A 27,930-nucleotide genomic window follows, 5' to 3' on the forward strand; every position below is an offset into this window, starting at 1 on the left:
ATGTCCGGTAACGTTCGCGTTCCCACCGGGAGAACAAAGATGGACTCTGTTGTGAAAAACACCCAGAAGAAGTTGTGGCTCCGCGGTCTGCTCTGGTGGTCGCTCCTGCTCGAGCTGGCGTCGGGAGGTAACAACTTTTACACCTTTTTCATTTTCATTTTTTTCAATGAAAACAAACGAGGGATTAACTAATTTGATGGTGCTTTCAATGCCGCTGTGTTAATCTCAAAACCATATCATTATAGTGGATAATGTTGACGAGTTTCCTCCAGGTGTTTGTTGTTTACGGAGGAATTACGTTCACCCTGAAGGCGACTTGTTATAACCACCACTTCAGTGGTCAGTACACATGATCATTAATGGCTGACAGTGATTTCCTTCATGTGCAGGCTTCAGCAGACTATTTCTGTATCATCACGAGCAGCGCCTCCAAAAAGCAGGCTCGCTGTATCACCTTACCGACGATTGTTACATGTTTCCTGTTGAGTTGCTGTAGAGGTTCACGGGTCTTAAAACTGTTAACCTCAACAGAATCGATCAGATTGTGAATGAGGTCTTGAAGCTTGATTCTGCATGGTTTTCTCAAATTAATGAGGCCATTAACATCAGTGTTTATCTCAGATAAATGACTTGGGATAATATGTGCGTGCGGTACGTGCACGCGGAGTATGTGCACTGCCTCTTCTTACCTTATCACAGGGAGCAGCGCAAATGGGACTGTGATGCAATCTGACTGTGTGACAACAGCACACTCAAGTTGAAATCAAAGAAATGGACAGGCGTTGAGAGAACTCAGTGTGTGTGTGTGTGTGTGTGTGTGTGTGTGTGTGTGTGTGTGTGTGAGCTTTTTCATGAGTCACAGCTTCAGATGTATGTTATTTGCATCCATGTGGGCATTCATTAGCCTCTCTGGTTGATTTGATCCCATGCATGTGTCATCTAAATTCAGCATTCATCCAGGCTCTGCCTTCCCTCCCCAGGGATAATCAGGAACTATTTCACCATGACTCAGTCTCACCATATCCTTTATTGAAAAACAATAACTACAGTATAGACATTTGTTTCACCTCAATGCATCAGCATTCCAGAGTGGCATGAAAAGTCCACAAAAACACCCAAAGAGGCACTTCAGTCGGTCCGATGTGTTGTGTAGAGCTGAGCACACAGTGCTGAGCGCTGCTCTCAGCCCTCAAACTACATGGAAGCGGGTGTTTGCTGAAAGGTCACTGGCTTTGTTCTTTGTGAAATTCCCCCCCCCCCCAGAAACATGCAGATTACAGAACAACCTCCAAACACCTCTTCTGCTTATGTGTGGGTATTGTTTTCTGGCAGTGCACACTGCTCTTTCATTTACACCCCCCCCCTCCCCCTAAATATGTCCATGTTTCAGCATGTGAGTAGCCAAGTATGTCGAAAACAACAAAAAGCTGAAATTCTCTCTCCATCTTTTCAAGAATCCAGTAAACTGTGGGGAAGACCTTTTTGTGTTGTTTTTGTTCTAACCAAACATGACGCTCAATCATATGGCTTTAACATCACCGCGACAACCGCCGAAATACAATTGAGCATCCATGTCCATCCCTGTGAATCTAAGGGAACAAATGGCATTGCATTCCTCTTGGCCAGTTTTTCTTTCTCTTGTTTTTTTTGTCGGAAATGCTCCCTTCCCCGTTGAGCAGAGCCAGTCAGATGAATGAACATGATGTGTGAGAAAGGACAGTCAGTCTGACTCTGGGTCAGAGGAAGGACGAGTCACGCTGCATGCTGTTTCTGTGGGCCAGTCGATACGTTTGTTGTGTTTAACACCTGACTGCTATGTTAATTAAAGTTAATTTCATTTAAACAAACAGCAGTAATAACCATATCTATTTGTCTTTGGTTTCAAAAAATAAAATTTAAAAAACAAGCACCTGGAGGATATATGTTTTTAAATATATTCCAAACTTTGTTAAGCTTGTGTTTGCCCTTTACTTGATTATTCACGTCTCTGTGTGAAGTGGTGCAAAGCAGTGATGCTTTCTGACTAAGCACAAATATGCACCAGAGCTGGCTGATGGGAGCACCAGTGTGAGGTTAGCTGGAGAACATGTAGTCACTTGATAGGCTGTTTGACTAGACATGTATTTATTGTGATTAATAACTCAATGAGTCTTAATCAAAAGACAAGATCAGTTTGATTTACAGCTGTGGGCTTGATGAGGTATTTTCATTTTTATTATTTTAATTATAAATAAGATTAGAGGGCTGCCAGAGTTAGTCAGTTGAAAGAAAATTAATAATTTGGACAATTGATTTATTGTTTCAAGTCACTGTTCAAGCAGAATATTCACTGGTTCCAGCTTCTCAGTTGTGATAATTAAATGCGCTGCATGTTTGTCCTGTCTGATGGTGAGCTGAATGTTTTTAGGTTTTGGACTGTTGGTCGGTCAAAACAAGATTCAGGAAATTGCGATTTTTCACAATTTTTAATTGTAATTGATAATGAAAGTAGTTGCATCCTACAAAAGATTCCTCTGTTTAGATGAACCTAACCAAACCTAAACTGTATACATTTGTAAAATTATGTCATTTATAATTCATCTGAGAAGATCTTCAAAGGCCCAGCTGAGATGTGGTATGTTGAAACTGGGCGATATATCAGTCTGGAGGAGGAAAAAACTGATTTGTTCGTCTCAAAGATACAAAAATTGATTTCGTAAATGGGTCAAATCAGCCAATTATGTTGAGAAGGCCTGGGAGATGAGGGAGACAAACCACTCTCTCTTCTGCTAATCGGTATATATTGTATACCGATTAGCACTTAAAATATATATTTCAAAGTCTAAGTGCATGTTGTAAAAAACGTGTTTCTTTTCCTTTTAGCACAGGATGCGTGTCATGTTTGACAGCTGAGCTTGATTTATATCGTCTTCTGTCTCAATCAGCTCCTGCTGACTGTACGTCGACGTGGCCGAAGGGCTGATTTACACGCTTTACTGGTTTAACTGAGTTGATCCATGCTGCACAGTCCGTACAGATTGGATTCGGCCGAGCCAATTAGTCGTGCATTAACCCTTTTAGGAGTAACAACAATGCATTAGCTCACATCAACTGTATCTAGCCTCCCCGGTGAGTCACCCTGTTCCATTAGCGGTGCGCTGTTCTCGCCCCGGGTCACGAGCTACAGATATATCAAGCGTGGAACAGCCACGTTCCTTTCACAAGAGGCCAATACGTCCGCTAATTTTTTTTTTTTAATATGCGTGGGAGCCGCGGAGCTCGTTAAGTAGCGAGCTGCTGGTGCTCGGGCCCGGGATGAGAGCGCTTCAGAGTTACGCTTCAGAGTTACGCTTCAGAGTTACGCTTCAGAGTTACGCTTCAGAGTTACGCTTCAGAGAGCGCTTCAGAGCTACGCTTCAGAGCTACGCTTCAGAGCGCGCTTCAGAGCGCGCTGGGCCAGATTACAGGGCGACACAAGATGGCTGGGAGGTGAGGTTAGGAGAAACAGCTGGGTCCGTCCGCCACAGTTGTTTCTGGAACATGAGGCGCTGTGGGGACGTCAGGCCCTTTCAAGTTCAGTCTGAAGGTTCCTGTCGGGGCAGGGCAGGCCTGAACATGTCCCACTTCCCCTCCGAGCTCCCCCGTGCGCATCCTCCGCCTCTGTTGTGGCATTAAAGTCAAACACCTTTAAAATAAAATGTGAAAAAAAAGCTATGTCATCCCTACCTACCAATCCAGACAGTCTGCGAGCAACTTTCTCGAGCAGACAAACACAAAACCTGCAATTCTGTCGCCATGTTTTGTGTCCTCCTACAGAGGAGGTTATTACTCTGCACGTAAAAGCGCTTCATAATTGCACTCTTGTCGTACTTGTGATGCGTGTAAATTATCAGGCCGCAAACACAGCAGGCCCACCAGGAAGGGCGAAACCCAGCAGAGAATCTTACAAGCATTCTTTTAAATCGGGGCGAGGTATAATTTGTTGTGCAGTGTGCTGTGTTTAAATATGTGTGTGTGTGTGTGTGTGTGTACACACTCCACTTCTAAAGAACGAGCAGGATGATAAATAGCCTGACTTTTACATCTAAATGTCACATGTTGGCTATTTTAAGACCACAATGCCTGACTTGACTGGCTGTGTGTTGTGCTACTGTACTTTCTGTTCTGTTATCTAGTGTTCAGCATTTATTCATCAGGCTGCAAGAGACAGTGAGCACCACATTTTGAACACACACACGTTCTCCCTCTTTGTCTTTTTGTTTTAAATCCCCCCCCCTCTCTCTAATGTCTCTTTCTCCAGCTTCCTTCTACGGCGACGGCTTCGTGCAGCTCAAGGCGTCCGAGTCGTCCGACTGTAACGCGCTGCGCATCCGCTTCCGAACCTCCAGCGCCGGCGGCCTGCTGTTCCTGGCCGCCGGCCAGACCGACTACTTCCTGCTGGAGCTCCACGCCGGTCGCCTGCAGGTGGGTACATCCGTGGCCCCCAGCGCATGAGCATATACGTTCAGGCACACATGACCGCACACACGCATGCACACAGATACACAGATCATCTTTTGTGCTTGATCACATGCACACGTGTGGAAAGACGTGACAGACACACACACACACACACACACACACTATAACGGCCTTAAGCGTGGCTCTATGGCCATGTCACTCTCTCGACACTGTAACACAAGCGGACAAGCCTGCCTGGTGTCAGCAGAGTGTTAACTCCATACCAGTCACTTGTCACAGTGGAAATTAAAGGGATTATGAAAGCAGCAGATCTTTGTGTTGTGTTTGAGTAATGGAGTGATCATTGTGTGGTGATACTGTACATGTGATTTGCTCTGCCTCATACCGCCTCCCCTAACGATTTCATAATCTTCTTCATCCATCCATACTGCTTGTATGCGCTTGTTTTTTTGGCAACTATAATCACTCAATAATATAATGTAATAAAGGGCTGAGATTTAAGATTATTATATATATATATTGAGTAATTGTCATTAGTAAGTTACAATTTTCAAATGTCTTGTTACTTCTGACCAACTGTCCAATGTTCAATTTAGAATAATATCGAACAACGTAAAGCAGCAACTCCTCATATATGAGAAGACATGCTTGTAAGAAAATATCAATTTGACTAATTTATTTATCATTTGAGCTCTGATTTAATGGACAAGCAAAATTATAGCCTATATCTTTATATAATTATATATGCTGTATTATAAAAAAGTACTGTAGCTTTTTGCTTCTATAATACTAATATTGCCACAATATTCATCTGCCTTTAAAAAATAACATGCAATACATGTACAGAATGGACAGACGTACTGTGGGAAGCTTTTTATTTAATATGCAGACACTTTCATAGGAAACACAGGAAGTCCTGAGATATGCACTATATCTTTTTGTGCATCAAAACTCCTTGAGAAATCCTTGTGGCTAATGCTTCTGTTGGTGCTACCGGGAATGCATCACAACTGCGTTGCATTTTTTAGTGAGCATGAGGAGTGAGCTGCTCGTCCCCCGTTCCTTAAACTGGCACAGGTCACCAAACGATGCTTTGTTCACTCGCACAAGTTATCCTCGGGCTCGGGGTCTCATTCCATGTGAGTCAGACGTGAACGTCGCTCCCTGGAAGCCCACGCATGAATAGCAGGGACTCAGGAGCAAGCCCCGACAAGCACGTCACCTAAATGCAGCGTTAGTTTGAGATGGTGACATGATGCTCTGCGGACATAGCTGTAGGCAAGGAGATGATCGTTCTCTTCCTGCTTTAAATGGCAGACAAAGCTCACTGTTACAACAACAGGTGACATCATAATACAAGCAGTCTAAGTACTGTGTTTCCCTTTCCAGGTGTCACGGTGTCTGCAGTCAGTCATTTAAGTCTTTTAAGCCATAATGTCTTACGGTTATACAAACTGTTATTTCATCTGATACAATGAACATATTTTAAGATCATTTAATTTGTAATGATGGATAAATATTTATTAAAATATTTTTTTTTTTTAACAATCTTCATAATCATACCAAACCTGTACATGCATTTTTAAACAAGAGTCTACAGCTATGGTAAAGGCACTGTGAGGCTGTACTCTGCTTTTAGCTAAATGCTAATGTCAGCCATGGCCATGGGAGGTTGCTAACATGCTGATGTTTAGTGGGTGTAGTGTTTACGATGTTCACCATAGTAGTTTGGCGTGACCCGATAACGGCGCTAGATGAAACATTAGAGGATCACCGAAGTAATTACAATTCATCCTGAACGTCTACAAAATGTAATCCATCCAGTAGTTGTCGAGACATTTTATTCAACATTCATTTAACGGTAATATCAAGAAAAGTTGAGGCATCACAGAGGCCATCAGGATTCCTCTTCTGGGCACAACTGATATTTTAGTACCAAATTTAACAGCGATCCGTGCAACAGTTATGAAATGTTACTAAAGAAACAAAAATACCACCAACAAATGTGTGGTGGTGCAAGAGGAAAAGTTAGGGGATCAAATCAGGAGGCTCCATCGTCTAGGGACCATGAATGTCTGTACCAAAATGTCATGGAAAATCATCCAATAGTTCTTGAGGTATTTCAAGTGGTGGACTATCTGACCAACACTACCATTCCTAGAGGCATGTCGCCAACCTAACAGCAATCATTCTGAATGTGGGACATAACAACAAATATATATTCATAACTGATGAGCCTGATTTTAAATGGAATTACTTCTAGGATCAGTATGTACATTTGCCTTTTTATTCATGCAATATAGCATAATTTGAAATCTTGTTGTTTTGTTTCTTCCCTCAGCTGAAACTGGACCTTGGATCGGGGGAGGTGGTGTTACAGTCAGAGAGAGGCACCCAGCTCAACGACCTGGCCTGGCACTCTGTGGAGGTCCGCCATGTGCTGCACAACGTCACTCTGACTGTCGACAAGAACTCTCACACAGATATAAAGATGCCAGGCTCCCATCACGAGCTCCAGATTTTGGATGGGCTCTATGTTGGAGGCGCAGGAGGCCTGGACAGACTTTACCTCCCCAGAGACCTGATCGGCTTCCGAGGCTGCATGGACGAGGTGGTGTTCAACGAACACGACTTGTTGTCAACACTGAGGCCGTATACCGGATTCAAGAATGTCCATGAAGTGTCTTTAGGCTGCAGTCCCCAATTCTTTGCCACCGAGGAGGGCCCTATCAGCTTCTTCAGCTCCAGAGCTTACATTTCTGTTCCAACCTGGAACGCCCAGCAGGAAGCGACATTCGAGTGTGTTGTGCACACTTCAGCCAAAGAGGGAATTATCCTTTACAATTCCGCCAGAGAGGGGGACTTTGTTGCTGTGGAGATTCAGGAAGGTTTGCCAGTGGCCATTGTTGGGAAAGGTGGAACCAAAACCGAGCTTCGATCCCTCACATTCATCAATGACAGGAAATGGCATTCTGTCAAGTTGCATTTCAGTTCCAAAAGCCTTGAGCTTACTGTTGATGGAGAGATAGTGAAAAGCAGCATTAGCTCTGGTTCAAAGGGGCTTCAGCTTAAAGGTAATCTTTTTGTTGGAGGTATCGATGATGGCACTAAATCCGAAGTCAGAAAGGTGGGGCTTGTCTCTGTGTCTGGAAAGCGTGTCAGAGGAGGTTCCTTTAAAGGATGTTTGAAGAATATTGAAGTCAATGGAGTGAAAACCGGTCTCTCCAACGCGGTAGTCACTAAGGATATCTCGGTTGGTTGTGAGCCAGAGAAAGAACCAGAACCCTCGCCCACTGTGAGTCCAACAAGTGCTCCGGTACCGTTCTTTCGCTTGGTGACACCAACACCGTCACTTCACACGTCCACCCTCGCAAGGGGCTTGGACAAAAAGTACGGCTCGAATTTTGTGCAGCTCAAAAATCTTGTGGTTCAGGAAGGCGGTCGAGCATCTCTCGAGGCCAAACACATCAAGGTACTATTAGACTTCAAGAAGCTTGGCATTCGACAGTCCCAGATCATCTTCAGAATCCGGGAGCAACCAATTCGTGGTCAGATAAGGCTTGATGTCGATCAGGACCAAGAGGAGAATACCTTCAGCATGTTGGACCTTTGGCACAGACGAGTGATGTATATCCATGGAGGCTCAGAGGAACCAGATGACTTCTTCATGTTTTCAATGTATTCTAGCAGTAGAAAGCAAGTTCCTGATTATCTGAAGAGCAGCAAATTATACCGCTACAATATTACCTTGACACCCACCAACGATGCACCTGAATTGAGTCTCCCTGAAGGAAAGCTCTTTGTCTTGTTGGAGAACTCAAAGAAACGCCTCACCACTGATGTCCTGAAAGCCACAGACATTGACAGCAGCTACACCGGCCTTGTCTTCTTTGTGCTTGGGAACCTAAATGCTGATGCAGGATATCTGGAAATTGAAAACAACCCTGGCAAGGCAGTGACCTCATTCTCATATTTAGACTTGGAGGAACTGAGGGTGTTCTATGTTCACGCAGCGGTTCGAAACTCAAGGATAGTTCTTAGAGTTAGCGATGGGGAAAAGGTCAGCAACACTGTGGTCCTAAGGGTCATGGCTGTAGCGCTGGAGTATAAGATTGCCAACAACACAGGCCTTGAGATCATTCAAGGAGAGGCGGCTATACTTGGTTCAAAGCAGCTGGCTGTGCAAACCAATGCTGTGAAACAAGTCGTAGACATCCGGTTTGATATCATTGAACCCCCTCAGTATGGAGAACTCCAAAGACTTCACTCCAGCGGTGAATGGAGGCCTACTGACTCGTTTTCCCAAAGGCTTCTCGAAAAAGAGCGCCTGAGGTATGTAAGCACCTATCAAGAAATCCAGACATCCAACGCCACTGATTACTTTAAGAGCAAAGTTAATGTGGCTGCTAGGGCAACCACTGAAATCCTCTTTCCAATCACTGTGAAGTGGGTAAAGTACCACCTGGTGAGGAATGTTATGATTGACATGGATAAAATTAGAAAAGTGACACTGGACTCTGAGCATCTTTTTGCCACAGCTGAAGGCGTGACCCTTTCAGAGGAAGACATTCATTACCGGGTTCTCACCACACCAAAGAAAGGGAAGCTCCTGCTCGACGCCACAGTCTTGGGGAAGAACTCAACCTTTAGCCAAAAGGATGTAACCGATCTAAAAGTGCATTACGCGCTCGTCGACAGGCCTTATGAAGATACAAGTGACAGGTTCAAATTTCAGCTGGTTTCCAAACACGCTCAGTCACAGTACTATGACTTCCGGTTTTCCATTAAAGCTGATGTCAACAGCCTGTTCATGAGAAATGACGGACTCTCACTACAGGAGGGCGAAAGTAAACTTATCACGAAAGACGACCTGTTTGCAGAGACTTTGAGCACAAAGGATATGTACTACACAGTAATAAGCAGCCCCAAACATGGGAAGCTGGCCCGTATTAGCCAGTCAAATTCCAATGCTAGCTACGACAACATCTTAACCTTTAGTAACCAGGATATATTAGAGGAACGGATAATGTACATCCACGATGACAGTGAAACAACGCAAGACGAGTTCACTTTCATAGCCTGCACCAGCCAAGGGTTCAAATCCTCGATCACAGTAGATGATATCGGCTCCAAAGAAGGAGTTTTCAACGTAACTATTCAGCTAGTCAATGACCAGAAGCCCGTACGTGTTATTGATAAAGTGTTCCATGTAGTAAGGGATGGACAGAAGATACTCACTGTAGAGGATTTGCGTTATCATGATGCTGACTCAGATTTTGATGACGGCCAGTTGATTTACACTCGGCGTGGAATCCCGATGGGAGACCTAGTGCTGGTTAATGACACCACTCATCGGCTGTTTCAGTTCCGACAGAAGGATTTGGAAGAAAAGCGAGTGTTGTTCATTCACAAGGGTGTGAGCACGGGCAGGTTTGTGCTCTTCGTCTCGGACGGAAAGCATTTCGTATCGAGCCTTTTAGACATCAGCGCGCATGAGCCTTTCTTGAGGGTTGGCAACAACACCGGCCTGCTGGTTCAGAAGGGCCGGTCCGTAACCTTTTCCACAAGTAACTTCAGCGTCGTATCAAATTTGAACATCAGAGACGACCAGGAGGTCGTCTTCAATTTGGATGGGGCTCCCAGGTACGGGACACTGTATCGCAATGAAACAAAGGTGGAGTCGTTCTCGCAGTCTGACTTTAAGGCCGGGCTGATCGCCTACTGGCACAATGACAGCAAGCACCTCGCAGACTCCTTCAACCTAACAGTGAACGCTAAAGGTCTTCAGCTGGCAGTGAGGATCAACGTGAAGGTTTACCTGGAAAGTCATCAGAGGCCACCCATTGTGCTGCATCACAACATTCTGCTGGTGGAGGAGGGAAAACCAGTGAAGATCAGCGGAACTAAACTAGAGGTGAGTGTTTCAGAAGAGAGACAGACTGAGAGTAGTTAATCATCAATTTATATTTTGGTTCCAATTATATGATGGCTATTTTGAAGGCCAATACCATCATTTTTTAAATTCATATTGCAATGTATGTTTTAAATATCTTTATAATTTGTCTACCACAACAATCTACTTTATTTGAGTGAATTTTAATATTGTTTTCCTTTATTATTTAACCAGTTGTCACTATCCTCACCTTTACAGAGGCTAATAATGTTAAGAATTATAATTTTGTTATTATTAACAATGATGTGTATACTTGTGGAATGTGAGCACAATGTTTTATTTGAAACATTTTATGTTAAGAGCTTTCAAAATCTGATTCTTAAAATCTATCTTTAAACAACCTGCATGTTGCGGTCACGGTGTCAGATAATCTAAACTATAATAAAAGGACAATATCACACTAATGTTCCAGTGAAAGAACAGTTTCTACTGCTCTGCTTTTTAAGGCCTCTGAAAGGGCAGAAACCGAATGCTGACCATTCTTTGTTTTACACAGATGCCACGTTACATCAAGATGAAGACTAAGCGATAGTGGCGCGTGAAGCATTTCAAATTTAACCAGTGAATATGTTTTTTCTGATCGCTGCAGGTCACTCATGAGGACAACCTGCCATCAGAGATTACATTCACGGTCAAGGTGGCCTCGTCTCATGGCTTTCTCCGCCGTTTCGTCGAAGCGGAGGGGAGCTACATAGGATCCCAGCAGTCCCCTGTCAAGACGTTTACCCAAGAGGACGTTAACGGCGGGAACATCCAGTACGTGCAGGCGGAGCCCGACAGAGTGAACGACACTTTCGTCCTGGACGCCACCAACGGGGTGACGGACGTCACCGGCATCAGGATGTCTGTCGACATCATCCCACGCCTCATCCCGCTGCAGGTCTCCAATTTCACGCTGAACGAGGGCGCGTCCAAGGCGCTGACCCAGGACGTGCTCAAAGTCGCCAACCGGCACTTTTCAGGAATCAACTTCCTGTATAGTCTGACCGAGCCCCCGCGGCACGGTCACGTTGAGCACTCGCGACATCCCGGTGTGGCCTTAACCTCTTTCACCAGGAGGCAGGTGAGATATCCTGAATAGAGCAGCAGTTGATTGTTGGATTAATAATTAGATGTCGTGTGGTGGTGGTGATATTTTTCATGCTGGTAACTAACACATGGACACAGAGGTCATGTCTGTTTCATTGCTATTTTAGAAGCATTTGTTTTAACCTAAACGCATTATTAATTAAATGATGTATAGCAATATTAATAATAATTTGATTAGACTGCTTTTTTATTGTTATTGCGGTGTAAGTAACCGCTGCATTTTTTTGTCATGTCCACTGCCAATTTACACAATGACTTTTTTCAAATTTAAAACTAATCTGCAGGCATTTTCTAAATGTTTTGTAACCTAAAAGTACCAAAATGAATTAATTAAATCACAACATTAAACAAAGGAAAAAAGTTAGCCCGGGTTGACCCCCTTTTCATCTCACCCTAACCTGGCTTAAATCTCTGGGTCTTGCTTTGATTCTCCCCCAATCATCTCCGTGGTTTGTTTCAGGTGGAGCACGAATTCATTTATTACGTCCACGATGGCAGCGAAACCTCAGCCGACTGCTTCACCGTGGCGGCCAATGACACGGGCCTGAGGAAGCAGAGCGCGGCCCAGACGGTGTACATCCAGGTTTTAGCTGTCAATGACGAGCCTCCTGTTATTACAGCCAACAGGGTCCTCAGGGTGAGTCGGCACTGCTGCTCTATATTTAAACTTCTTTTTTTTTTACTAGCACGTCTGGCACCATAACTTACTGTCAGACAGTTTTCATGTGGGCAGTGTTGCAAGTTGCCATGGCTGGCTGGCTGGATTAGAGAAACTATGTTTGCAATGCGGAGGAGAGTCCAGAGAAGCTGGCAGCACACAACAGACATTTGATGGTGCTTGGTGCTTGTAGGAAAGCCTGTTGTGGTGCTAAAGTGTTAAGCTTTCAAACTAATTATCCTGCTATTAAAATAAAGCACTACTTTTTTGCTGGGTCGGCCGCCAGTGAAGTGAAGAGGCAGCTGCTGTAGTTCGGGTTGACTGGAAATTAATTCCAAGGCTTCAAATGAATGCAAAAGAGTTTAGATCAAATGGAAAATCACCCACAGGCATAACACAGACAGAAGGTCCCGCTGCTGAAAATATGTCGCTCGTATTTAGAGCATTTCACGTGAGTGTTGAGTGGCATGATGGCACGGGCTGGAAATAGTGAACACTGTGACCACGTCGGCCTCAGTGCGGCCCAGTTTGCTCCACTTCACATCTCTCGTCTCTACCTTCATCCAAAGAAACCCTGCTGCTTATTTGATACTCGTTGGTGAAAAGCACTTTTTAAAACCCGTTAGTCCTAAAGAAATCAGACGGAGGTTGTCCTGCGTGTGTCCATGTGCTGAGCAGCTACTTCAGCTTGAGTAGCGGGAGTTGGGAGCGGTCCAGCTGGAAAGAGAGGCTGAAGTACAGGTCTCTATTGTCTGTGCAGCTTTGCCCCAAATGCCTCGAATTCCTCTGGGATCCTGCTGAAGCTCATCAGAAGCCGGATTAATTAAAGTCGTTTTTAATGTGGAACTGTGGATATTTTTAAAAGGGTAACTTCTTATGATTTCTGCTGATTATCAGTAGAAATCATGATTCCATTCATACAGTCGTTATTTCACTAGATATTAGGTGAAAGGTCTGGATTTTGTCCACAAGGTGGCTCTCTGCCACTGCACTTCTTCATGAACCTGTTTTGAGAGATTAACAGCTCCCCTTACAGTCACAGTCATTTATTCATTCCAAAATATGTTTATTGGAGAGCTAGTTTTGTAACGGCTTTGATGTTTATATTTAAAAAGGACTCATCAGATTTGTATTCATCATTTATGCCACAGAGATTGTCTCTGCGTGTTATGTAAGATTGGCAAACGCTGAATACAACCCCAAGATGAAATATGATCTAGTGTGAAATGGATAGATCCTCAAAAACACAAACTATTCAGTCAAAGATGAAACAAAAGGACAAAAGAAACACGATCCAATGAACAACCAACAAATAACTTGAGTGATGTAAATATAACCCAGTACAAAAGTTTAGGTTTTGTAGTTGCAGCAGTGCTAACATTTATGACATCGAGAGAGAATGACACATCAGCAGTCTGTGGTGGTTTTCTGAGAGGGAATTCAACATTATTTAACTGTCAGGGTAACAGTGAGAGTAAAAGCTATTGTGTTGTCACATAAAGCTGAGAGCAGAGTCTCCCCTAAAGTCAAATTTAGTCTTTATTTTATGTGACCTCCTGACAACAGGAAGGGAGCTTAAAGGGATAGTTTGGATGTTTTGAAGTGAGATTGAATGAGCTACTTCTCCATAGTCAGTGTATTACTACAGGAGTACTAGCACAGGAGCAAAGCGATGTACTGCTGTGGACAGGGGCGGCAGCAAAACGTGTGTTAGTCACCTCAAAAAGGCCCACCTAAAAAAAATCACTATCAGTTTGAGTGTACGCTATATTCAGAATATTTCCACTGCTTTACCTTTCCGTCAGACAACCCTTTCTGACGGGGGAACTGAAACGGTTATCTATGCTCTCGCCGAGGCCACCAGACTCCATTTAATAAAATAGTAATTTTACCTGGCAGAAAACAGGAGCTGCTGGCTTTCCTCTGACTCGATCGGTTCCTCAGTTTGTGTTAATGTGAGACTTTGGTGAATCCGAACTGACTTAAGTCACCCAATAATACAAACTAACTAACTTTGTTCTGCGAGGTCAAATGATTGTGTTTTTTTTTTTAATGGAGTCTGGTGGCTTTGGCGAGAGCATAGATGGATATAACTGCTTCAGTTCCTAATTGGAAAGGGCTGTCTGGTTGCAAGGTAAGAATACTCTAAATATGGCCTACATTAAAACTGAAATAGATCATTTGTTTTGGGTGGGCCTCTCTTTTAGGTGTGTAAAATACTTTTTACCTGTGCCCCCCCGTGCATAGCAGTACATTGCTTTGCTTCCATGTCTGCCTCTGTTTTTCCAAACTACTACTGTAGGTGAAAACCACAAGTCTATTAAAGCACTTCCACAAACATCAAAACAGCTGAGGTTTGGCAGTCAAGCCTTCAATTACAGCGGATCAAAGATGTGAGTGTAGTGAGGTTTGTTTCAACTCGACCGTCCTCTCCATCGCTAAAGCGTCCCGATTGATCTCGACCCCCTCAGGGGATCTCACGTGTCTCTTCTTTGAATTGGCTGAGTCACACTGATGCTGTTCCACAGACTGATCCCGCTGTGACTTCCTGTTAAACTATCGGAGGTTTATCGGAGGTGCAGTCATTTCCTGCTAGATGAACACACACACACAGACACACATACATGTGGCAAGTCTTCTCACGTAGGAGGACGTTATGCTGTGGGACCGTTGTGATGTGGTGGGTGGATGTGGGGTTTGCAGGTGCTAATTGAAAAAGCACCCTTGTGCTTCTGTTCCAGTAAGTAACACCTCCAGCCGAGTGAGAGGCCAGCTCACTGCCAGTTACACCCCAGCCTCTAATTCACGGCCTTTTAGGGTCATTTTATGGGCATCGTGTATCGTATGATGTTAGGAATTTTATTTTTTTTGCTCACTTCTGCATTGCTGTGATCACTGACATTTCTCTCATTAACCAACTGTCATAGAGCAGCGGTGGGAAAGTTCCAATAATGCTAGTAAACTGTGAACACCGAGATGTAACTGTGATCACACCAAAGAAAACTGCAAATCTTGTGGCTGCATTGCTCTTCAACACGGCCCGCTAAAAAAACCTGCTCTAACAGGAAACTTGTTTGCTATAATCAACGTTTTTGTGAAAGTTGTCCCTCATAGTGACAAACATAATAATCATTTCTCTTTGCTTCCTCTAAGGTTGCTTTGAGTTACATTATGAGGCGGTCAAGCTCTATTCTGTAACATTATTTTATTTGACTAAGGCAAATTATAACGCGATCATGATGTGTTACCTGTTTAACTTCATAACACAAGCTCTAAGCATCATCATTATAATACATCATTAAAACTACTAATGTCAAGATTTCCTTTTTAATCAAAGCAATTATTTAAATAAAAATGTTATTAATTGGAATTGTATATTTTCTTTCCAAATTTTCATCGATAGGAGACGATAACAAAGTACAGGGATATCGTTTCGATTTTTTTGACGGTTTGCAGACTGACTTCGGGACGGACAGTCCGGAGTCTTGTATGCATCTGCTATCGGTATCGTCTGCGTATCGTCTGATATGGCTCATCTGCATCAGCTGTATAAACGTGATTTGGTCATCTCTAATTATATCATAAAATCGAAATCATATAATTTATGTAAAATATATATACATATTTCAAATATTATTTATTTTCATAATAGCATCAACTTGGAATGAAGTTGGTTCCTTCAAAATAACCTATCTTTGATGTGGTTAAACTACTTTTACCACGTTGCTGTAGCTTAGCTTGCTACATGTCTCTGTATCTTCAGTGTAGCGAAGCTTCATTTAATGTAGCTTAGCTTGCTACATGTCTCTGTATCTTCAGTGTAGCGAAGCTTCATTTAATGTAGCTTAGCTTGCTACATGTCTCTGTATCTTCAGTGTAGCGAAGCTTCATTTAATGTAGCTTAGCTTGCTACATGTCTCTGTATCTTCAGTGTAGCGAAGCTTCATTTAATGTAGCTTAGCTTGCTACATGTCTATGTATCTTCAGTGTAGCGAAGCTTCATTTAATGTAGCTTAGCTTGCTACATGTCTATGTATCTTCAGTGTAGCGAAGCTTCATTTAATGTAGCTTAGCTTGCTACATGTCTCTGTATCTTCAGTGTAGTGATGCTTCATTTAATGCAGAGTAGCTGATAGCTTAGCTCACACATTGTTCATTTCACACCGCAGCAGGCGGTCGACTATCTGGTGAACATAATGGAGCATTTAACAGAGTGAATATTTGCACCAGGTAGCTAGAAACTCCAATTGTAAGCTAATGCTGGCTCAGTGCCATGGGACACTGTAATAACAGAAGTAATAGTAGAATAGCAGTGGTAGAACAGAGACATTCATATTATTAGTAACACCTGTGCTTGTCCTATTAGGCCGAGTCAGAATGTCTCCTGTGATAAAAGCCTCTTCAACTAATCACATTTTAAAAGCTGTGGAATCATAACCTGGGTTATGCAAGAGTTTGCTCCGGAGTGGAGAGGCTCATCCTTTTGTTGCCAAGTGTCTACACGGTCCAGCAGCTTTGGTGCTCCGCGCGTCAATGAGTTCCTCTGTTCCTTCGCATTAGCTCGAGGCTTTTGAATCTACATGGGAGCAGGGGCCTCGCCGACACTCACTGCAGCCCGCCTGGATATATTTAGTCCTGAGATGTCCTACGTTTGAGATGTCCTATACGCAAACGAGGACCTGAGTGACGTTGTTCCACGGGTTTGTTATAGTCTCGCCGCCTTTAGGCGCCTCAGTCTGGGGAGGATTTTCATAGCAGTGCTGCTTGGTTGGCCGAGGAAGTGCTGAGTGGATAATGAAGGGAGAAGAGAGAGACATTTGAAATAGAGAGAGAGAGAGAAGAGAGAGAGATGTGAAATAGAGAGAGAGAGAGGTGAAATAGCCTCTGAGCTGGACCCACAGCATCCTGGTCCATCGGTTGTGATGACGATGAGTGACAGGGACTCATGCTTGTGTCTCGCTTCCTTTTCAGTTGTATTCTATCTGAGCAGAAAGTACAAAGTACATTAGGCATGACCCTGTTCTGTCCTACAGACAATCCTATTTGATACTTTTGAATTAGGGGGATTTCCTCCAAGACTGGCATCCCCAAATGTAGAATAGAAGAAATGGAGAACTTTAACACACCAAGTCGTTTTGTATAACAAAATATGACCGCATTTCATTCCATCTCTCAAAATAAATGTCAAACTGGCATTTGGCCGTCAAATCCTGTTAGCCCCCCCCTCCATCATGAGCCCCCCTCATGTCTCTGGATGTGTCCATGTTGTCACGGAGATAACAGATGGAACCTGTCGGGTCCACCTTGTGTCCAGGTGTGGGTGTCCTCCATGACGGAGATCAGGCCGGAGGATCTGAGAGCGCAGGACCTGGACACCCCCCCAGTGGGGGTGCGCTTCATGGTGACCCCGCCCAGCAACGGATACCTGTCCCTGAAGAGCGCCCCCATGAAGGCGGTGCTCAACTTCACCCAGGAGCACGTAGACCAGGGGCAGCTGCTGTTTGTCCACAGAGGTAAGATCAACTCCTGAAGTACAGAAGAGACTACTTTCTTTTTAAATAACAAAAGCCAGAAATGTTGTCTTTCATTTTTTATTTTGCATTTATACAAACAGCATAAAAACAGACAACAGAGGTGAAACAGGCGGAACACGAGAGACCAAGAAGCCATAGACGTATATAGTGGACCTCCCCCCAAATAACAAACTACAAAAACTATTAATAAAATAACATCAGATGCAAAATATCAGAAAAATAATATGTGATCATTTAAACCTTCATCTGTTTCTGTGGAGATGGATACTGAAGAAGAAAATACTATTGCCATACAAATCGTGCTGGGCCATAATCTCTCCAATATAATGTAAATATATGGCACTCTGCTTGTGGTGCTCGAAACACCAAAAAAAACATTTTAAAAACTCCAAATGACCATGTAGTTCCATTATATTTGAGAGAAGACAGTCGTCTTTATGTGCGATAGCTTCAAAACTAGGCAACTCACTCCAAAACAATCCAGATTGATAAAGAGCACTACAGGTGGGAGGAAACGTATGTCAACTGTCCCTTTAAGCAGCAGCCGGACTGTTCCATGCATTATTGGAAAAAGATCATTTTTTTAATATCGTGACATTGATTTCATCAATAATACCGTCCTAAACATAACCTGTAATGAACTGCTACAAAGGTGATGAGCATCTTCTTATTCTGCATCATGCTTGGGATTCAATGCGGTAATGTTTTTTTCATGTCATTCATGTGTTTGTTTTTTGTAGGGTCCAGTCCTCTTGTTGTTGTTGTTCCTTCGTCGTCCACTAGAGGGTGCTGTTGACAGTTTGAGTTGCTCTCTTCTTGAGTCAACTGAAATCCTAGTCATCCGCAGCAGCACTGTGAAACTCTCTTTATTGCCCGTTAAATGACTCGCAACCACGACACAGACAGACTGGTTGGAGGTGATAATACTTCAGTCTGGAAACTCTGATGTTAACGTTAGACGGTGTCAGTCTGGGATCAGCTGTCTGCTCACTGTTCTGAATCCTATCTACTTGTTTCTAAGCCTGCACCTGTACCAACAGGAAAGGAAGCAATGGTAGTGTGTAAAAGGACTCGCCCCACCCTATATGTTGAAGAACGTCCTTCTTTGTCACACACACTCGAGCACTAGTATAGACACTTCATTTTGATTGACCGTATATTCCCTGTTATGTATATTTAGCAGAAACCAGAGGCAGCTTATTTGCCACGAACAAAGTGAAAATACGTGCTCACAACACTAACTTTTATGTTCTGCAGCAGACCGAATCCAACTAATTTGCCTCAGAGTCCTTTTGATTCTTTTTATTTTTTGTTTTTATTGCATTTCCAGGTGCCATGTCTGGAGGATTCAACTTCCAAGCCAACGATAGAGTGAACTTCACTCCCAGGCAGATCTTCAGCATCACTGCCAGAGCCTTAGTTCTCAGTTTAGAGACAAACCGCCCGCTCAAGGTGTTTCCAGGTAATTCTCCCTCTGAGTAGAGCCAACAATGTGCTTGCTGGTGTGTCCCTCAATACCACACCCCCTACCTGTACTCATCATCATCTTTTTTCTTTTTTTTCCCGTCCTCTCTTCAAATATGCGATTGCTGAAGTGCAATTTCTCTTTTTTTATGCTTCCTGTCATGATGAAACTACACACCCTCTTCCTGGAAATGAACTGAAGCAACACATTTTGTACTAATAATATCCATAAGCAAAGTATTGATTTCCTCTTATCTTGTCTCTATTGTTGGGGCTCAGTTGAAGTGTTTGTGACACGCCGTGTAAGGTTTAACCCTAACCCGACTGCAGTCTCTGCTCACAATTCATTCGGTTGAATAATTCAGCACCTTTCCAACAGCCAAGTCATTACATCACCCAAACAGCAGTGAATCAGCTGACACTGCGAAACGTCTCAATGTACGGCACGTCGCCTGTGTCTGCAAGCGCTTTTCTGAGCTTTTCCAGCGGTCTGGTTTGTTGAGCTAGAAGGAGAGGATACTGTGAGGGCAGCAAACTGCCAACTGGCTCGCTCTGCTGAGCTTCCCCCGGCCACAGGGTAAGTGGGTACTTGAAAAGCTGTGCCACTGTCTGTCTGAGGCAGCCCTGTGCTTTGTGCCAGGCGGGGCAGAGGGATGGGGGGGGGGCTTTAACTGACAATGAAGGGTTTTGATGGGGTGACGTGAAACCCTTTCACTCCGTGGACGTGAGATTAATGTTTTTCTTCTTCCCAGTAAAGCCCTCAAACGTGTGGGTGAAACCGTACAAAGGCTCCCCTCTAAATGGCTGCATGGGCCTCATTACCTGAAAGTGTTCTGACAAGAAGTCGCTGTGGTGTTGCCTGCTGATACCACACAGCGACTTCTTGAGAGGATATTTACTTAGAATTACATCAAGCTTTCTTTGAACACACAAAGCTTTTTTTAATGCGATGTGTTGTTACTGTTAACATGGTCACGGTGGGAATATAGAGCGCTGCAAAGAAGTTAGCATCACGCCGGTTCCCATTCGATTTTGGATTCTTGCAGAAAATAAGGCAAACAAACGTTTATGATACTCGCACATTTTGCTCAGCAGGATTAATGTTCACAAACTAACACCGCGGGCGCTTGAGCGAGAGTTTACACAACAAGGCTGCGAGGGTGGACATGATGACGTTTTGTAGTCTCATTTAGCCACTTGTTAGCAAACGACTTTTTTCAGGCATCTAACCAAACGTGATATCCTTTAAATATGGGGATGAGAAAGGGCACAGGACTAGTCTCAGAAGGGTGGGGACACAATGAAATATATAATATATGAAATTATCTTTTTTTAATCTGGAAAATAAAGTGGGCGGTGTCGTTTTTTAGCGTGTGTGAGTCCTCCTTTCAGGCCCCATAGAGCTCTAACAGCCTTCACCATTAAAGGGACGGTTCACCCCAAAATCAGAACTACATATTGTTCCTCTTAGCTGTAGCACTATTGATCAGTCAAGATAGTTTTGGTGTTAGCTGCCTAGTTTTGGAGACGTCACTTCTCTCCAACACGATGGGACTACATGGCGCTCTGCTTGTGATGCTCAAAGCTCAAAAAAACAAATCCATTTGGCAAAACTGAACAGCGTCGTCTCTTTCATCATGACGCGGTTACTCAAGATAATCCACAGACTTTGTGAGCAGTTTCCTTTAGGAACTATTTTCTTTCAACCATAGTTCCTTCATGATATCTCCAAAACTACTCAACTCACACCAAAACAATCTGGACTGATAAATACCACTACAGGTAAGAGGAAACATATGTAGTTCTGATTTTTGGGTGAACTGTAAATGGTAGATGGATACTTGTATCGGGGATGGAACCGCCGATCCTCTGATTATAGGACGATTCTGCTCTACCACTGAGCCACAGTCGCCCACAACTGTCCCTTTAAGGTGGTCCTGTGGGGTCTGAGGGCAGCTCGCCGTGCGACCCGCTGCTGCTCGCTCAGCTCATTTCTCTCAGCACACATTATTAACTAAAAGCAACTCCGAAAAGTAGGATTTTGAAAAGAAACACGTCTTCTTCTCAGGATTGCCATCATTATAATTTTATAGATTTATCATTATCCCACATGCCTCACAAACACGAACGATCAGAGAGTGAATATTTATAGTGTGTGGTCTCTCATCTCTCAGGCATCGACTGAACAGCATTTGAAACATACGTTGATTGTTTTAGTATTTTATTTAAATTCCTGAGAGCATTTCTACATTTTACACGAAAAGCTGCACAAATATCTCACAATATAGCAAAAAAACATCTTGTGCAAAAGTTAGAGCGAGGTAGGTTTTCATTGTAAAGAGACAAGAAAGCCCGTCTCTCCCTCTCCCTCTAAGAGGGAACTTTCCCATGAGAGACTAATAATGACGGCGGGGGTGCTCACGACATGCGATGAATGAGTTTCACTGTGCTTTGACCCCTCTTCCTCCCTTCTATCACTGCCTTCCATCATTTATCAGCAGTCTTTTTTTAGGATCCTCACAATCTTGATCTATGGAAGTCTACGTCATTCATCTTGAGAAGAAAAGAACGATTCGGTCCCCGTCATCCTGCACATGAGAGATGTCTCTCTTTACATTTTCCCCGAGCGGAAGCATTCTGCGCCTGCACCGAGCCGATCCACTTTTAAGTTCTTGTTTGGATTTTTTATGTAACACCCCGCACTGCAGTCGGACGGTGCTGTAAAAAGAAAAGCCTGTGATGTCTGCCGTGCAGCTTTAATTTGACACATCAAAGGACTCTCGTCGGCCCATCGCAGCGCTTGTTTTGCATCATTTGGTGTCAAATAGATGTGCAACGCCTCCGGAGTGGGGAAAACGTTCAACATCGGATGCAGGCCGCACGAGAGATTTAACGGTGTGGTGACGGCTCAGCTGAACACCAGACAATAAAGAAAAACTCCTGACGAGCCACTTCGCCAGTAACTCACCGTGATTCAATTGCACTCCTTTCCTCCAGGCTCTTCCACTCCAATCACAAACGAGGGTTTACAAGCGGTGACCAATGACTTCAGCAACACCTCGGCCCGCGTCGTTACGTTCAGTGTGATTCGGCATCCTAAACTGGGGCGCCTGGTGACGAGGCAGCCGGATAATTTGACGGTGGACATCTCCACTTTCACACAAGACATGGTGAGTGAAGAACTGGAGGTCAGAGCAACACTATCCCCTCAGGTTACATAAGAATATTCAAAAACAATGGATGTGAACCAGTTTAAGAATAAGCATTCCTCCATTCATGTGGAAAGTTGCCAGATTTCCACACTATTAATAATAGATATTCTGCATCCTCAATTTAGGAAATTGCCTTTGTGCTTCTTTAGCTGAATGGAACATGCAAAGCTTTTACGTAATCAATTATTTCTGATGGATTATGATACGACACATTTAAAGCTGTGCTGCTCCGTGCACTTTATTTACTGCTGAGCACAGCAGATTTGAATTAATGATGAAATCTTACACACACCGTGGTAATGTCTTTCACAGTGGTGAAGAATGATTTAGGCCACTGAGCTGTTTATGCACTTGAATAAACCATCAGTTCACTTTCGGGGTGGCTGATCTGCATGTTGTGCAAATTTGTTGATGTGAATATATTTTTGGATGGCGGTTTGCCCTGAGGTGCCCTGTTGTTTGTCCACCACAGGTGGACAGAAAAGAGGTTGTGTACATTCAAACCCCCATTGAGTCTGTGGGCTGGGAAGCAATGGACTCCATGACCTTCTCTGTGGCGTCACCGCCTACTTCTTTGGACAGCCAGATCTTCAAAATTGACATTTCCTATGAGAATACTGGACCTGAACACAACACAGTCCTGCTTGCAAACACAGGTATGAACAAGAGTAAAGCACAAGTACTTGGTTGCATAGAAATTAATAAATAAATATATATTGTTTTATCAGAGTTATTAAATTCATGCTGAGCGATACAACAAGATGTTTACTAATTTTCATTCATCCGATTGTTGAGACGTTTCACTCAAAACTACAAATGCACAACCTCATTGTGCGAGAGGTAGAGTGAGAATCGCCAAACTTGGTATGCTTCATCCGGTAATCCGTCCAATATGAGATATTTCAGTCTGGTGTTTATATTTATGTCTGTGGACAGATTTTGTGACCACAATAGCATCACAACCGTGCAAGATGCAGTCTCAAAACTTCAAAGGTGTGTAGTTGAGATCAGATTCAAGGGCGTGGTCGAAGATGGGTGTGGTCAGAGCAAGTGTGCCGGAAGTAGGAGGGTAAGAAGTACGGAAGGCGTCATTGGTCACCCCACCTTACGAACCCTGGCGTATTTGGCATCTCAGCTGTTGCGATCCCATCACAAGATGGTCTCTAGTTATTACTTTAAAATGTTTAACAATGTTGTCCTTGGTGATTAAAGAAATGTTTGCTTGATGCTAGGTGCTGAGGTGACGGAAGGGGAGAGTGTCGTCATTGACGAATCCAAGCTGGATGCCACCAACCTGATGTCCAAGCTGCCGACGCCTCAGCGGAGCTCTTATGAGGTCTGGTTCCAGGTGACATCTCTGCCTCAGCACGGTGTCATGGTGGTTGGTGAGAGAAACCTCACCAAGGAGAAACCCAACTTCTCCCAGTTCATCGTGAACAAGTACGGTATCACCTACAAGCACGACAACTCGGAGACAACTCGCGATTCTTTTTTATTCAGTGCATGGCTGAATCCTAAAGGCAAAACTGCGCAACGCCCTCAGGACGACATCGATGTTATTGAGGAGCAATTCAACGTCACAATCGCGCCTGTGAATGATCAGTCACCTTTGCTAAAAACCAAAGCACCCAGTCTGAGGGTGGTACAAGGGGATACAGTAGCCCTCGGGCCTGAGAATCTCAAAGTTGAAGACTTAGACAATCCTCCTGAGGATATCAAGTTCTCTGTGATTAGCAAGCCAAACAATGGTTACCTAGCTCTTGAAGGAAGTTTGGATGAGTCGATAGTGGCCTTCACCCAGGCCCAGATCAATAACGGAAGCGTCTATTTCATCCATGATGGAAGCTCTGTCTCGGGGGTGTTCTACTTCAGTGTCACGGATGGCCATCATAAACCGATATATAAACTCTTCAACCTAGAAGTGACCGAAATCACCATTTCTCTGGTCAACTACACTGGATTGACACTGGAGCAAGGCAAGACGTCGGTATCACTGACCCAAGACAACCTTGCAGCTGAGACCAACGGGAAAAACATCACCATTCGCTACCAGATTACAAGGCCTCCCAACTTTGGCAAACTTTTGAAGGACAACCAAGAGGCTACACAGTTCGAACAGGAGGATATACGGGCTGGAAGGCTGTCCTACCACATGATCTCCTTTACCTCTGCAGAGGACAGCTTTGAGTTCACTGCCTTCACTTCAGAGGCAAATGTGAGCGGCCAAATGTTCAACATAACCGTCAGACCTTTGATCCAGGTGGGGAAAGGTTTGAGGATTCCCAATGGGATTGCCTTCAAACTCAACACAAGCTTCCTTAACGCCTCTGAACTGGCCAATATCAGTGGTAGTGACCCTGTGTTTGAGATGATCTCCCATCCAATGTATGGGAAGGTGGTTCGGACAAAACCTAAAATGTCCAGGAAAGCTGTACCACTCGAGACCTTCACCTTTCAAGATCTGATGCAGGAGAAGGTAGCCTTGGAGCTGAATGCCAACATGACCGGAGTTCAAGAGCTAAACGACTCACTGGTGTTTGTACTGAAAGCTCAGAACATCCAACCTGCTAAAGGAGAGTTCCACTTTACAGTCGTGCCATATGATCCAGCGCTTTTTCCGACCACAAAGAGCCCTGTCCCAACCACACCATCCGTTCCTCAGACACCGATCCAGACGTCCAGAAACGGAAGCGCTTTGCCAGTCCTGTCCACAGCTTTCCTCTCCACCCAGCAACCAAGCAAAAACCATCAAAAGTTTAAGGCACACAACCGCTGGGGGAACTCCAACAGAACTAGCATTTTCAGCACGACTCTTGGCAAACCAACGCGTGGAACAGAGGACTTTCCCTTTAGGAACACACCCGTACGTGTAGAGTCCTACCCTCAAAAAACCTCCAGTCCGCTGCTGGTCATCTTACCGCTGCTGGCCCTGCTGCTGCTCATAGTCATCTTCGTAGTCCTGGTTGTCTTTCTTCGACACCAGAGACAAAGGAAGCAGAGCACCGCCGCACCAAAGGAGCCACCCTCCGCTGGTCTTGCCTACCAAGGTCAGCCCCAGAGGAGCACGACCGTTCCCACCGTGACTGTCACTCCGTTGAACCCCAGCTGCCCAGGCAGCCCTGTTCTTGATCGGTTACTCGTACAGAATCAGGCCTCACCTTACGACACCATTGATTCAAACATGCTCATGAGTACTTGGAGGAACGGTTCCCCTGTGTCATCTTCCCAAATTATTAGGACCGCCACCCCCACTCTGCAGACGAACCAGTACTGGGTATGATCCCCCACAAACCATTATGTGTTGGAGAATGCTGTTACAGGTTCTGATAACTACCTAAGTATAATGTGGTTGTACTTAAATGAGGCTGCAACGAACCAGCTTAAAGCTGCATTAATCAATATTTTGAATTAATACTGAAGCAAATTACGTTGTCATGTGTAATGTTTCACTTGACGTGACGGACTTATTATCACCCGGCTCTGAAGCTTTATGGAGATTATTGTTGTCTCATTTAGCTCATTGTTTTTGTTTTCACCGCACATTACTGCATAACGGCAAACATTTAACAAACTAAAGACATTTCTTGTCAAGAGTTGGAGAGGGCTAAACCAGAAACACAGCTCCAATGGGGTGGTAACGTTGCTCTGTGTCTGCTGGATCAATAACGAGGCAACTGTTTGCTTAAAACTTTATAAAGGCCGTGATACTGTATGTCAGCTTGCTCTTATGTTCTTCTGCTACCTGTTAGTTAATAATTGACTGATGCAGCTTTAAGGATGGTCAAAGCAGAAAACCACCCCAGTACGTTATTCAGCATCTGCACAAACACTGGTGTACAGCCACTGCTGTGTATTGAGTTTGGTGGGACAGATTTAGTTCCCTTGAGCATTTACAAAGCGGTCGTCGTCGTGGTAAAACCTTCACCTGTGTTTGGTGCCTAACGTACGTTTCATCACTCACACTTGTTATCTGGTCCTCATGCACGTTGAAGTCCCTTCCATTATGGGTTAAGAGCGTCGGAGGGGAGGGTGATGCTAACAACAACTTGTAACTGTGAATTACTAAGACTGACACTGGCACAAAGATGTACAGTCTGAGCGTTTCAATTGATTGTGCAGATTTTATACTGTGGTTCTGTATTATATATATTATAGTACATTCACTTTTTGTAACTCAGGTATTTTGTTAACGGTCAGTTACTCCATGTTACCTTTCAACGAAGGTTGCATGTATCATCCATAAATGAGGTCTTTGTTTAACATAGCGGCATTGAATATTATCCCAGTATGGCTGTATATTGAAACAGGACTCTGAGAAGGCTGCTTTTGTACTACTATAAAAACAGTTATTTATAGGCCTGATCAAGTCACACCGATTAAAATATTAGCACTGTTTTTTCTTGTTTTTGTTTATTATTTTACTATGCACAGTATTTATATATTTTCAAGAAGAGCGTACAAAAAACAATCAAGGCACTGATCTAAAAGAAATGACCCAAATCTACTCCGTATTCTACCCAGCTTCCCCTCAGTGATTCAAAGTCCAGTAGCAGGTGTTAATGTTTTCCATTCACAGGTTCCTCTTACAGTCGAACAGATGTGATTGGTCCACATACCTTTAAGAAGATTAAGCAACTAACCCTAAAACATACAATCACGAGGAGTGTATTTGATAAATACTGACGGGTCTTTCGTAGACAAAATTAAAAGAAACTGATCATTTCTTTGATGAGTTGTGAGTGCTCTGGTATTTACATGACTTGTTTCTACTGTAGGCCTCGGTGGGTTGACACTGTAATGATGCATCTACTGTAAATGAAAGCTAACGCTCTGGCAAGTTATGGGAGACGAGAAAATGCGGTCACACAAAACCACTGTAATAATGTTAAGGAATCATTTTGTACTGAAGAAAAAAAAATGTCTATCAAGTGTATTCCAGTCTCATCTTAATGATGTAACCTACAGAAGAGTCATATTTATTTATACCGTATTTTTAATAAACCACTTTAAAACATTTGCAAGGAATCACTTTGTGTTATCAAACCGTGTGTGTGTGTGTGTGTGTGTGTGTGTGTGTGTGTGTGTGTGTGCGTCTGGGATTCATTATTGCCCCTTATTTTCTTTGCTTCGATGAGTTTCTGGCAGTTTTCCCCATCACTGTAATTTAAACTGTACTTTCAGCCTGCTGCCCTCCTCTTAATAGTACTTAATAGTACTTCACTCACTGCAACAAAAGATGCTCTGCGCCAGAGGACCAATTACAAAGAGATTAATTATCATCATCACTTCTCCTATAGTCTCCTGCAGTTACTGTAATCGTGGTTTCTTCACAACAATAAACACTCAAATCAACAGGACGTGATCGGCACTGAGGTGTTGTGCGTTTTCCAAATGTCCGCTAAGAACCCGAGTGGATACTCGGGTTCTTAACCAGAAGTTAAAACATGAACCAGAAGTTAAAACATGTAATGTGATTTGGGAAAAGCACAAAGCATCTCCTTTTCTGCAGCTGAAGCTTCGCTGCTGTGAGTCAGTCCCCCGTGATTGATGGTATTGCGCCAATTTAGTTTTTCCCAATGG

The 27,930-nt window shown here is 43.7% G+C and overlaps 1 protein-coding gene across 1 annotated transcript; it reads left to right on the plus strand.

Moving 5' to 3' along the window:
• cspg4ba (chondroitin sulfate proteoglycan 4ba) lies at nucleotides 1-27,346 on the plus strand. The gene is made up of 10 exons (XM_076099412.1): nucleotides 1-127; nucleotides 4,280-4,443; nucleotides 6,782-10,354; nucleotides 10,983-11,456; nucleotides 11,943-12,119; nucleotides 17,455-17,653; nucleotides 19,005-19,136; nucleotides 22,136-22,308; nucleotides 22,823-23,006; nucleotides 23,583-27,346. Exons 1-10 carry the CDS (start codon nucleotides 1-3, stop codon nucleotides 25,628-25,630), a joined length of 7,251 nt encoding a protein of 2,416 aa, XP_075955527.1. The 3' UTR covers nucleotides 25,631-27,346.
• The last annotated feature ends 584 nt before the right edge of the window (nucleotides 27,347-27,930 follow it).

Source organism: Anarhichas minor, unplaced genomic scaffold (genome assembly GCF_050575085.1).
Source record: "Anarhichas minor isolate MPS153535 unplaced genomic scaffold, ASM5057508v1 ptg000025l, whole genome shotgun sequence".
Lineage (NCBI taxonomy): Eukaryota > Metazoa > Chordata > Actinopteri > Perciformes > Anarhichadidae > Anarhichas > Anarhichas minor.